Here is a 14,441-nt window from a genome sequence, read left to right on the forward strand (position 1 = left end):
GAAAGCAATAATATCAGTATCCCTCTCTTCGTCTCTTTACCTGTACTGTAATCCTTTTGTGTCAGCTAGGGTTACGAAACTAAATAGTATGATAAATTGCACACGCTTCACTCCTGTCCCTAGCAAAGGTTACCTCTCTAACTTTTACCTATTTATAACAATATGACATTTCAAAAAAATTTCCTATTATAAATCCAAGAAATAAACAATAGTAACTGCCCTCTATGTGGTATTATTTTATTTTTCAAAATTTTTAATTAATCTATTTTAATTCAAAATTTTGTCATTCTACTATTTTATCCCAATTAATTAAAATTTTCTTTTTACATTCTAATTAGTGAAAGGTATTATAGATATATTAAAAGTTTCATGCAAGTGTATTGTCATGGTAGTTAGGGTGCTCATTTATATATAGATAAGAAGAATGGAGGTTTCCTACAAGTGGTGGATATTGCCCTGGTAGTTAGGACATTTTTACTCATCTCATCCCGACTTAGGTTCAATGATCTCCCCCAACTCTCCCCCAATCCTTCTCTCCTTGATTAGTGTAGAATATCACTTAAAACCCAAAAGAATGGAGGCTATTTTTTAGAAAACCTCGACGGTACGAGGGGAATTTTATTGATATCGAAAAAGGGTGCACTAGTCAGGGGGGACATAAACCTAACCCCTCATAATACAAAGAAAAATGATTAAAAAAAATTACATGAAAAGAAGGGGGACATAAACCTTACTCCTCTAGAAACAAAAACAACAAATATATAAGGAAAAGAAGGGGACATGAAAACTATCCCCTCTAAAGCCGAACCTAAACGTCTAAATCTGCAAAACAGAATAAGCAACATCACAAGGTTAAGAAAGAAAAAAAACAAAAAAGTAAGACAAACATGTATGCCAAGATGCACATTAATTTGAGAAACAAAAGCCAGGAAAGCCAACATAGTTTGAAACAAAGCAGCATGAACCGCTATCCAAGGGGAATCAAGCCATACCAAAATTGGAGAAGACAAGCCCATGTTAGCAAAATTGTCCACAACCACATTTCCTTCGCGATATATATGAGAGGCATGGAAAGCCATCTTCCGAATGCGGTCCAAACAAATAGACCATTGTGTACGAATAGGCCATGGAGGATCAAAATTAGTGATTGAAGAGTAGAAATAACACTAGAAGAATCAATTTTCAGCCAAAGACAATGTCAACCCCATTAATATGCAACTCTACACTAATAACAAATGCTAATAATTCCACATAAAAAAAGAGTTGTGATGACCAATCCCTTGGCAGAAACCACCAAGAAATTGACCATAACAATCTCGGAAACCTCCTCCACAAGCAGTAGAACCAAGATTTCCTTTAGACAAACCATCTATATTAAGTTTAATCCAAAGGAACCAAGGAGAAGGCCAAAGGACAAGAAGAATAGTTGGCACCTTGCGTGGGATAGGTTGAATCCCCATAGAAGAAATGATACGAGGGTCAAAACCCTGAGGGTAACCAAGAATAAACTTCCCATCATGAACGATCCTATAATTGATATACATGCAAAGATGATGAAAGATTGGACGACTCTAAAAATAAACTTATTTTGAGCTTTCAAATAACCCAAATAGTAGAACGACCCACAAAAATTCAGAGATTGTGCAACTGTTGGTAAAAGGGCTTACGTATGTAGCCATCCCAAAAACAGCCAGGGAATTTAAAAAAAAAGTGAAAGAGATACCAAATTTACTTGCTAACCACATCCAAAGCTACCTAGATATCCGGCACCCGAAGAAAAGATGGAGGCTTCTAATAACCTTAACCATAATTTCTTAACCTTAATTTTAAAATAACGTTGTTTAAACTTTAAACCCCATATATACACACACCATCATCATCACAGAATTGAAATATGTAACATAAAATTCTATATATTTCATTCTCAGTCATTTGGTACTTAAATTAAAACCCTAAAAATTCAGAAAATTATTAAATTGGATTCAAATTGTATTTCGTGACTCTTGCTCTATGCTGATCCAGGGAAATATATAAAATACAAAAAGTTAGGCAGTGAGACTTGATCAGTTTGACTTCCCTATGCAGCCTGTAATTGCAAACAAATGATTTACAAACAACAGTACAAAGGAATTGGAATTTTTTAGGGAAAAAAAAAAAACAACTGACAGATGCTCCATTTTGTCTACTTTTATTTAGCACAAGCCATGCAATAGTGCTGGCTGACTCGTATCTCATTAGCCTCCCACATCCACATATGTGGTATATATCATGGAACATTCGTTGCAAAGGGTACCATAAATCATAGCTTTATGTTGTAAAGTATGATCCGGCTTAAAGAAATTTACATACAAAAATTTCCAATAAGGTAAGATAAAATGTCTTCACTAGTTTGTCACATTTTCTTTTTGCCATGTTGTAGTTTCCACATGAGTAATATATGAAATTTAGATGTAATATATGAAATTTAGATTTAATTATTTCAACAACAATTGTGGTTTGTTATGCCCCTATCAAAAGTAGGTATGTCCTATTAACTTGAGGGATTGGGGTGTGCTTAATGTGACTTCATCACGAGGTGATAAAGAATCTTTCACCTCCAATTGACTTATATCTCCATACAACCATTTACTTTAATGCGCTGCTTAGTTACCAGCCCCCTCTACAAGGCTTGACAGTTTAATTATGTACTCTTATTTGAGAGTTACATACTAGACCAAATAATTATTCTTTAGAGTTATGTACTCTTATTGCCACTTAGTACTACGGTTTGGTGCTATTTCTCTTCACTTATGAGTGAGAGGTCTTCGTTTCGATTCTTGACAAAGATGAATTTGAACCACATTATTGTTAGCACATTGTGAGGTTGAGCTCACTCCCTCATCCCCTTAATATAGATAATATCGTTTGTTAAAAAAATGTACTCTTATTTGATTTGAGACTTGAGAGTTAAATGGGTTGTATGATTGAAATAAGAATATTATTCAGATGCTATAGTTTTTCCTAGTTTTGTATAGGATATCTTTCTTGAATGAGAACATAAAAAGTGAAAGGCTTATATGTCCAGAAGTTTCTTAAGATATGGACACCCATATGTAGAGAACTTGATTTTCTACATAGTGGACAATTGTTTTTGCTTTCATACTCGTGTCGTTATATTCATGTACTCGTATTGTGAAATTTAGATTAATTGCCTAAATTCTAGTTAATAAAGTAGGGCAACTTATGTTGTGAGAAATCAAACCCTGCCCTTCCTAACTTCACGTGCTCTAGCCACTCAATGTAATTGATCCACATGCTTAGCCTAGTTTAGCACTGTTCAAATACATTTTTAGCTTAGTTACTCACCGACTTGCTTGTTACATAGCCTTTTTTTTATGGGGATCTCTCATTTTGGATTGCCGAGATAATCTAGGATGGTTAATCCTTGATGCTTTAGGTAATGTACCTTGGGGTTGATGTTATGTACGTATCAATTGATCATGAAACGTTTTCTCCAGAAGAAAAAAATACATATCACTAAGTTTCTTCGAATATTGAATATTGAATAATTGATCATGATTTAGATATTCAAATTTTGATCAATTAAAATATGGTCAACAAACTGAATGGATATTGATTTTTCAATAGGATACAATATGGTTCCTTACATTTAATAAATCATTTCTAATTTAGTGTTTTCATGGAGCCGATTTCATCATGCACCAAAAGGGTGCCTTACGGAAACTAGGGTTTTCACAGAAAGAGAGAGAGAAATGTGTGTCTCCTTATTAATTATTATTATTTATTTTTTTTAACAAACTATAGTATCTACACTTATAGTGAGGTGGTGGGGGAGGATCGAACCTAAGATCTCTCACTTAACGGTGGGCTTGCCAAATAATGTAGTTCAACTTCATATTTGGCGAGAATCGAATCTACGATCTCTCACTTACAAGTGAAGAGCCACTAGACCGTAGTACTAAGTGGCATGTTTCCTTATTATTATTAATTTGTTACGTTGAAAAGGATTCAACCCTTCACTAAATTAACCTATATATGTGTGTGTCTTTTTATTATTGTTCATTTCAATGTAATCGTAATAGTATCCAGCCATTGTATAAATTGACACATTGTTGAGTAATGATATCCGCATACTCTTTCTTTTATTTTTTTATTTTCCTTATTCACATATTTGTTTATTTCTTGGGAGCAGCCTCTCCATAAATGGGGGTAAGGCTAGCCGACATTCACCTCTCCCAGACCCTGCATAAAACGGGAGCCTTGTGCACTGGGTACGACGACGACATATTTGTTTATTTATATTAATCGATTTTTTTTATTGATTCAATCTAAAGATTAGATATAAACAGACGTGTGCACGTGAAGAAAAATAAGTGTGTGAAATCACATACGTTCTAAATGAAATTATTCCATGTTATTTTGGAGACTGTTCAATGAATTATATTGTATTTTTGGAAACACTTTTCACTGCATGAACATGATAAAATTTAAGTGAAATTGATTGCATAAATTTTTTCAAACAACAAACTCAAGCATAGACTGGCTAGGTGCAATGATGTGGTATACCACTAATACATGATTAGGTGGCTTAGTGTAGGTTGCAATTTGATGTCACTTCGTACATGGGATTGGGTTAGGGTAAAAAGGAAATACTGAAGGAATGGGGGTATGATATTCTTCCAAGTACTTCCACCACCACCACCACCAAAAGTGACATGTTCTATCTACTTTTGGCTTTTCCAATAATTTGCTTGTCCCTTTGTCTTAATGTAAGAAGAAAGTACCAAGTGGATGGTGTATGCCTTTGGAAAGAATCCAAATACAAGTTTTGGATTTGGAGGCACTTGGGAGGCTCCTCCTTGCAATCTCCCCACTATTAATTACCCACTAAGCAACAAGCAAGTGTGTTGTTTTGTTTTGTTAGGACATGTTTTGGAAGGGCATTGTGTTGGAGAATAGTCCCAAACTTGGCCAGCTCTTATTTCCATCCATTTCACTTGGTGACTAATCTCAAGTGAGAGTGAGAGAGAAACACAGCAATACACCAGACATTTTAGAGATAAAATCGAGAGAGAGCTAGAGAGAGGGGGAGAGGGGGAGGGCACTGTATTTCAGAAATTCCATATTCCTCTGAACGAGCCAAAGGACAAACAAAACTAATCAATGACGACGAAAGGAAGCCCCGTTTGTCGCCAATGCAGAGATGGAACAGCACTTTAAAACAAGAGTTTTTTGCTATTTCACTCACTTTGCAACAAAACTTCACATCACAAACACAAAACCCTTCTGAGTTTTCTTAAACTCCTCGCCCTTGATGGATTAGCTAGGAGGAGGCTCCAGCCAATCACCACCATTTCAGAAACTTTTCTGGACCCAGTGAGGAATTTCCATTTCGTTTGAACTTGGTCGGTTATTTATTGGAGGAACTAACTAGTTACTTTTTCTGGTAATTCCCTTGCTCTGCGTAGTTTATATTTATTACAGATGTAGTTGTTCATTTGTTGTGAATTGTTTTTTATTTTATGCTTTTCTGTGTGGCATATTTGATTTTGTTTAGGGCTTTTTGGTTGATTTGTTGATGAAAAAAAGTAGACATTTAACTCGAAAAATTCCCAAAAACTTACATTGTTGAGTAGTGAAGGAAATATTTTAGCTCACTTGTAATGAGTTCTTTTAGTTTTGTTCACAATGGAATCATTTCCAAGAACAAAAATCAAATTCATATTTTCAATTTTTCATTCTTTTGCTCCCGTTTCTCAGAAACCATCTGTTCAGTTGACCCGATTCGTATCAAATTTACCCGGATTCAAGATTAATTTTAGTTGTGTGCTGTACGTAAACACCGAAGTAAGGTCTGTGAAATTACAGGTCTGGTACTTTTAACCTTGTGAAAGAGGTAGGTCACATGGTCAGGGCAGGTGAGTTCGAGTCCTCGACCCCATGGATTAAAGTAGTTTAGACCATTGTTTGTATTATAGGTATGATACATGGAAATTTCAGCTCGAATCTAAGTGCTTCATTATTTGGAAAACAAATATGCGAAAGAGAAAATATTGAAGTCGAATTTTAATTAATTTATTCCTCAGCTGCTTTCCTTGTGGCCTAATTCTTTCTTTTGTAAAACAGTTCCGGCAATCTAATCTTCTGCATCAGCTGATTGTTTTTGTCGTTAAGTGAAAAAATGGCGCAAGAGGACGGGTCACCAGTAACTTCATCACCCCTGCAGTTCTTTCCCTGGCTATCTCCTGGGATGGGATCTCCATACTCACCATGGCTCCGGGAGCTAAAATCTGAGGAGAGAGGTTTATGTCTGATCCAGCTTCTTTACGCATGTGCTAGCCATGTCACTTCTGGTAGCATTGAGAAATCAAATTTTTGGCTTGACCAGATTTCTCAGCTCGCCTCTCCTGATGGCGATTCAATGCAGAGAATAGCTGCTTATTTCACTGAGGCACTTGCTGACCGGATGCTTAAAGGTTGGCCCGGTCTGCATAAAGCGCTTCATTCAACGAAAATATCATCAGTCTCAGAAGAAATTATTGTTCAAAGGCTGTTCTTTGATCTCTGTCCTTTCCTAAAGGTTGCGTATGTGGTCACAAATCAGGCCATAGTGGAAGCCATGGAAGGGGAGAAGATGGTTCATATTATCGATCTTCATTCATGTGAGCCCGCTCAGTGGATTAATTTGATTCAAACATTGAATGCGCGACCTGAAGGCCCTCCCCATTTGAGAATTACGGGCATTAATGAACAAAAAGAAGTATTAGACCAAATGTTCCTTCAGCTGACAGAAGAAGCCGGAAATCTGAACATCCCATTTCAGTTCAATGCTATAGTAAGCAAGTTAGAGAACCTTGATATCGAAAGTTTGCGTGTCAAGACTGGAGAGGCTCTTGCAATCTGCTCCGTTCTGCAGCTACATTCGTTCTTGGCAAGTGATGATGATCATAGGAGGAAATCACCATTAGCATCTAAGAACCTGCAGAAAGTCTTGCATATGAATAAACTCACTTTGGGAGAGTGGCTGGAGAAAGATCCAATCAGTGCATATAACCTGAGCCCCGATACTGCTTGGTCCCCGCTATCAGGTGCTTCACCAACGGGGAGTTTTTTAACTTCTCTTTGGGGCCTTTCGCCAAAACTAATGGTAATAACCGAGCAAGAGGCAAACCACAATGGCCATACATTGATGGACAGGATCATGGAAGCATTGTACTTCTATGGAGCACTTTTTGATTGCTTAGAGTCTACAGTATCAAGAGCACCAATGGAGCGACAAAAGGTTGAGAAGATGCTTTTCGGAGAGGAAATAAAAAACATCATAGCATGTGAAGGAACTGAGCGCAGGGAGAGGCATGAGAAGCTTGAGAAGTGGGTTCTAAGACTTGAGTTGGCAGGGTTTGGCAAGGTGCCTTTGAGCTACAATGGAATGTTGCAGGCTAGGGGGCTCTTGCGTGGCTATGAAGGGTATAAGATTAAAGAAGAGAATGGATGTGTGTTTATTTGCTGGCATGACAGACCTCTTTTTACGATTTCAGGCTGGAGGTCTAGGAGATAAGAATGATATGTTGGTCGACCATGCGGGGATTGAGTGCTTTTTCTCCTTTTTCTTTCTTATTTCCCTTTTCTTGTTTGTGTAAAGGATTTTATGCATTTCTTCCTATCCAACTGCATAGTGTCTTTCTCAGAAAGGTTTGGAGAATTTGTTTTCTCCTTTTTCTTTCGTTGTTAATATGTATGCTTTTTAGATCTCTATCTATATTAAAACATGGTGTTGTGCCTCTGGCATATTTTCTTTAGGTTGAATCCTGTTCTGTAGATACTTCAATTTTAAACATATTTGGGGTTTTAAGTCAATCATATAGGTATTTTTAATTAGTGAAATATCACACTCCTTGCTATTCAAGATACTTTAAATCAATTTAGTACTACGGTCTATTAATATTCTTCTTCACCAGTAAGTAAGACGTCTTAGTTTTGAATCTCATGAATGTCAAGTTCGTTACCAGTTTATTCTCCACCCCTTAGAGTAAATATACTGTTGTATAAAAAAAAAATATTCTAAACCGACACAGCATGTATTCATGGAAGGCAACACAAACCATAAAAGAAAAAGCAACAAAACTATTTCTAGTACATTTACTGACCAAATCTCTCAGCGAGATGATGTGATACAATATCGTTACTCTTTCAGTAGTGCAACACAGACACATTGTACTCAGCAACATGCCAAAAGCATATCCAGTTTTCGTGCTCATCTAGAATGTCTTCGCCAATGCATAGCCCCGTGCATATTGAAAAACTCCACTACCTCCAACGATAGGCATCTGCCGGATGGCTTCCATATATGGATTCCTCCCTCGAATACTAACGGTACTACCATTGTACATACCGTCTAGGAAAGCAAAGTTCAAGACCATAAGTAATACCCAGGGTCATGTTGGGAAGCAAGAGCGGAAATGCCCTGAGCTCTCCCCACAAGCTTTGAACTAGCCTTTGGCCCTTTTGTCAATGGATTGTCTACCGTGAAAGTTGTTCCGAAACCCCCAACTGACTTGTTTGGTGGTTCAACAATTTTCATGGAAGTTGGGTTCTTGCTGTCGTGGATGTTGTGGAAATAGAACTGAAGGCGGGTAGTTTTCTCCATTCGTTTTGCAGATAGGGATAAAAGAGAATGTCGGAGAATGCTCCACGTATGGTAGTCAAGAAGGTTGATAAGATGATGAAGTAGCAGGCAAAAGTGGCAAAACAAGACATTTTGCGTTCAGTTTTCAATTTTATTGCAAGTGTTGCAGATATTTGTTTATAGGATGGAATTGGTATGGAAGTGGGGAATGATGTCTCTTCCTTAGTTAAGAGAGGGTGGATTCTTTGCATTGGTGAAGAAATTATAACCCCGTGCTTGGTTTTCCATCAACAAGAGCGCTGCGTAATTTTTATTTACAAATACATAATAGAAAAGGAACGGGTAAAGAATATAATTCTATGACATCTTCAGCAGAAATTTTTAAGTAAATCGGAACACTTGTCACGTAGTGTACTTTTCTACGTGCTATAGGCAATATGATTAGCTAATATGTCTCTTTTAGGGTATATTAATATATAACAAAACCAAATACACATTTGAATTTGAGTGGAATAGTAACATCATGTGATAGTACTATTTTAGATATATCTATCCATCATGATTGGCGGAGTAGAAAAATGATATTTATGTTAAGTATAAAAGATGCGGGTTCTACCATTGTTAGAACTCTGATGAGTGGTTTTATGTGTCCAAATAACAATGCTCTTCTGCGTTTAAAGAAATTTTAGTGTATTACATTATTAAGCATTACAACGAGTTTTTTTGGCTTGATTCTTGTTATCAATCAATTGAATTGTCCAGTAATTATTGCCAAATCACGAGCATTTCGTTCTTGAGAGTATTGATAGCTTGGATTAGCTTTCAATTTATCAATTTATTTACTCCTATGCAAAAATTTGACATTTTTAGCATCAAAGCTACCCTTTCCATGTGCTTGTCAGAAACCTTGCTGCACATATATTTCTGCGGTGCTAAAATATAAAACATATATTTTAAAGTTTTGTAATTGCAATTATATATGCTTAGTAAATTGTAGTGAAATATGGAGAGACAACCAATTTTCTTTGCTTAGTGGAATTTCGATTGATTCCAGACGAAGTAATAGTGTGCCATTTTAGTAGTGCCCCATCTGATGATATGATAACACCTCTCAGAGCATGCTTGCTTCACAAACAAGGCTTTGCAGGTATAGTACTTTAGCAGGTCCTCGAAACCTTATGAATTCTACTCTGCCTATATTTTGATTTTTCTTTCCTCTGTCTGGACTTGCTAGTGTAGTTTAATTTTCAAATAAAGTTCTTTTTTTTTTCTGTCGGATAAATAAAGTTGTTCTTGCGGTGTCATTCAACACATCTAAAGTGATTAAAAAGGTTGTTACTGAATAAGAGGGCCAAGTGCGAGCACCTAGGGCCCTACATCATGATCCATAAAAAATTGTTACGGAAGGCTAAACTATTAAGAGAAGAAGGATCATGAATAGCTAAACATAAGAGGCCATTTTTTCCATTTTCATTTGTGCAAGGTTTTATTTTGTATAATCTTTGGGAAGTTAATAGTGTAAAGTATAATTAAGCTTGAAATTATGGTTGTCAATGACCTGAGCCAAACCTCCGCTTAAGCTCGAACAAAGTTCATATAGTTGTGCTTAAGTTCGGTTCAAATGATTTTCTCAAGCTTGAATTCTGCTCGGCTCGTTTAAGCTTGCCTTTGAAACAAGCTCGAACTTAAAATTGAAAACGAATCAAGAAATTACACATAAACATGCAAGTTGTAACTACTGAAATATACGCATAAAGTATGAACCAGTTTGCAAATTGTAATGCGATTTATTTCAGCTAAAAAATTCATACCAATAAATTCCATGTCATTTTGAATGATAAGGAAGTAATTAATCTTATCTTTATACAATTCTAATCATCATATCCTGAAAAATATATCTTCTCTTCACTTATTATGAGCCTATGACACTTGATGGTCCCGGCTTGTGTTCTGGGAACAGAGAAAAATATATCCAGGCTGTTGGGCTTGCCAAGACAAATTTCTCTAGTTATGAGACACAAAAACATTGTACTCAACGATGGCATGTCCCGTTTTAGGATCAAACCAAACAGTATGTGCTAAGACATAGCCACGAGCAAACCTAAAGAGCCCTGTGCCTCCAACGATCGGCATCTCTCTCACATCGTTCATCACCGGATTCCTCCCAATAACGCTAAGGGCTGGTTTGGTATTGCTGTGCTTTGAAAAAAAACTGTTGTGAGAATAAGCGGCTGTGAAATAAATCAGCAGAGTGTTTGGTAAACTTTTTTGTAAAAGTGCTTTTGGAAAAAAAAGCAGTCTGATAGTGTTTGGTAAATTTTTATGTAAAACAACTGTGACTGTGTGAAATGACCAAAAAGGATATAAAATGAGTTTTTTTTTTTTTTAAACCTGAAAACCCACAAAGTCTCTCTCTCGGATCGGTTTTTCCCCCGTCGGAGGAAACCATTTCTAAGGTTTGGAGATCCCCAAATTGGGGTTTGCGAGGTCAGATTTAAAGGATGCCCAACGCCTGGGAGCTTCATTCGAATTAGAAAATTTCCAGTCCTCTACCCACAACCCAGAAAACCCTAAACCCAGAAAACCCTAAAGGCTGGCGCCCTCACCGTCTTCAACCGCACCCTTGCAAGGACAGGAAGCATTTCGACAGAAAACCCACAAACCCAGAATACCCACAACCCAAATCTGACGTCCGCTCCGTCCTCCTCGACCCCACCATTGGCGCACTCTCTGGATTCCGCCCCGGAGGCATCCTCGTCGACATGACCACCTTCGAACCCTCCCTCGCTATCGAGATCTCCTCCCTCGCTGTCGACACAATCTTCGCCCACAAGTCCGACGTGGGTCTTTTCATTAAAGGAGCATTGTAGCTTCGTGTGCTTTGAAAAAAAACCAGTTTTCCAAAGCAGCAAATAGCTGCTTTAGCTTTTCCTTTGACTTCAGCTTATTCTCACATCAGCTTCCAAAATAAGCCATTTTTTTTAGTTTACCAAACACCTAAAACCCTCACAGTTTTTTTTCATAGGTGTTTTTTTTTAAGCACCTCACTCCCAAACCACACCTAATGCTACTCCCCTTGTACTTGCCTTCGACAAAAACCAAATTCATGACCATGAGGAATGCAAATTTATCACGTCCTTGTGAAGCCACTGAGTAAAACCCTTGTGCTCTTCCAACGATCTTAGAGGTGGGATCTTGCTTTTCGGTCAGTGCATCATCAATCATGGTGCTACGTACCGAAGGTGGTAAGGGTTCTGTTTGGTGGCCCAGTAATTCTAATAGCACTAGGGTTTTTGCCACTGAGAATGTCATGGAAATAAAAGTGAAGGTGGCTCGTTTTTGCTGGTTGCTGGGCTGTAATGAATTGCCTAACTTGAACTCCTTCGTTGGAGTAGAACAAGATAGAGCAGAGGGTGATGAGACTAGTGAAGTACAGAAATGAAGACATATTACTAGATCTCTACTCTCTACTCTCCACTTTCTTAGGGTGTTAATGAGTCAATATTATACTATATATTTTACCCTTATCTTAGTATTAATTTATTGGTTATTTTGGTAGAATTTTGATACTTTGTTATGTATTTTCAATGTAGGACATTCGACTTCCTCTGAAGCAAAAAGTGACCAAACGGATGAATTTTGGTGTGATTCTAATTGGAGGATGTTCGTGAATCTTTCAAGATGATTGTGTCAAAATTTTAGATTTTTCTAGCAAGCCGTTTGATCGTGACAATAAAATAAAGACCCAGCGCGCAACGTTCCTAGATTGACGTTTCTAGACGTTTTGGGTATTTTGAAGGTCAAGATGGTATATTTTGAGAAAGATTCCTTCTGAGGATTTGTTAGGAACATGTCAAGCTTTAAAAGAGACATTTTGAGACAAATCGGAGTTGATTTGGTTGGTCAAAAGATGGATTTTCTCTGCAGTCCAAATTTCAGTTTAATAAAAAAACCTTTTATTTCCTAGTTATCTTATTCTATTATGTTTCCTAGTTTTTAGAAGACCTTTTCTAATAAGGATTTTATTTCGTAGTAGTATAAATAAGGCTATTTAGCCATTAGAGATAAAAGAGAAGAACACATATAATTTGGAGAATGCACTACTTTGTATTTCAAGGTGTTTTCTATCCATATTCTTAATAATATTTTGTTTTATGATTGTTAATAACTAGTTTCGTTTGCTAGGGTAAGGCCACAAGCCTTCATAGTAGTATAAATAAGGCTATTTAGCCATTAGAGATAAAAGAGAAGAACACATAATTTGGAGAATGCACAACTTTGTATTTTCAAGGTGTTTTCTATCCATATTCTTAATAATATTTTGTTTTATGATTGTTAGTAACTAGTTTCCTTTGCTAGGGTAAGGCCACAAGCCTTAGCAAGAATATGTAGTCTCTTTTCAATTTACTTGTGATATTATGTATGCAAGTTTTGAATTATTAATCACCGGTTTAAATTATCTAATTGTCTTGATGATTGACCACCATAAGGATATTTAGAAAAGTAAATTGATGCAATTTGGCGGTGGATTGTCCCTGAAATTGACTAAGGCTTCTTGTGGTTAATATGTGTAACTTCTTAGGATGGATAACACATCTTAAGGGTTATATGGTTTTTCAGAAGGTTTTCACAAAACTTAATGAGTCTTGCATGTTCACAGTAGATCTAGACGCCACAGACAAGTTGCATGTTAGATATACGTTGTTGGAGGTTCCAAGTAGGGCATATTTTAGGAAAACATAACCTTCAAAATATGCATGGGTAATTCATAAGTAATTGGAAGAACTACGTGTGATTGTTATGGTGACGGCGGAATCCTAGTGCTCAAATTTATTTTCAAAACTATTTTCTTTTGTTTTCTTTACTTTGCCAATTTATTTAATTATTTTTAATTAAATTCGTTTTTAATATTTTAGGTCATAAAATCAAGCTCTTCCAAACTTTGTTTTCAAATTATTAATTAAGATTTGGTATTTAAATAAATTATTCATTAAATCCCTGTGGAGAACGACATTGCTCGAGCTGCTATACTACGATAACTTTGTACTCTTGTAAGTATTTTTAAATGTTTTTATCCCTACTTTTGCAGGTGGTAAAATCCATATTAAGAAATTGGAACCCACGACCACAAGGTTATTGTGAATTTCTTAATAGGGATTTTACCATTTGCAAAAGTAGGGATAAAAACACTTCAAAATACTTACAAGAGTACAAGGTTATCATAGTATAGCAGCTCGAGCAAGGCCGTTCTCCACAGGGATTTAATGAATAATTTATTTAAATACCAAATCTTAATTAATAATTTGAAAACAAAGTTTGGAAGAGGTTGTTTTTATGACCTAAAATAGTAAAAACGAATTTAATTAAAAACAATTAAATAAATTGGCAAAGTAAAGAAAACAAAAGAAAAGAGTTTTTGAAAATAAATTTGAGCACTAGGGTTTCCCCGTCACTTTAACAATTATATGTAGTTCTTCCAATTACTTATGAATTACCCATGCATATTTTGAAGGTTAGGTTTTCCAAAAATATGCCCTACTTGGAACCTCTAACATAGAACGTATATCTAACATGCAATCCATATGTGGCGTCCAGATCGAATGTGAACATGCAAGACTCATTAAGTTTTGTGAAAACCTTCTGAAAAACCATATAACCCTTAAGACGTGTCGTCCATTTTAAGAAGTTACACACATTAACCACAAGAATCCTTAGTCAATTTCAGGAACAGCCCTCCGCCAAAATTGCATTAAATTACTTTTCTAAATATCTTAACGGTGGCCAATTATCAAGACAATTAGATAATTTAAACCGG

General features: G+C 36.3%; 1 protein-coding gene across 2 annotated transcripts; it reads left to right on the forward strand.

The window, feature by feature from the left end:
• Window positions 1–5,006: 5,006 nt before the first annotated feature.
• Window positions 5,007–7,799, forward strand: LOC103422406 (scarecrow-like protein 3). 2 transcript variants are annotated; one of them, XM_008360471.4, is made up of 2 exons: window positions 5,007–5,446; window positions 6,127–7,799. In XM_008360471.4, exon 2 carries the CDS (start codon window positions 6,182–6,184, stop codon window positions 7,556–7,558), a length of 1,377 nt encoding a protein of 458 aa, XP_008358693.2. In that variant the 5' UTR covers window positions 5,007–5,446; window positions 6,127–6,181; the 3' UTR covers window positions 7,559–7,799. The 2 variants fall into 2 exon arrangements, with proteins under 2 accessions (XP_008358693.2, XP_017184190.2); XM_017328701.3 differs by lacking the exon at window positions 5,007–5,446 and adding an exon at window positions 5,477–5,918.
• Window positions 7,800–14,441: the final 6,642 nt, after the last annotated feature.

The sequence above is a fragment of the Malus domestica genome, chromosome 07, assembly GCF_042453785.1.
Source record: "Malus domestica chromosome 07, GDT2T_hap1".
Lineage (NCBI taxonomy): Eukaryota > Viridiplantae > Streptophyta > Magnoliopsida > Rosales > Rosaceae > Malus > Malus domestica.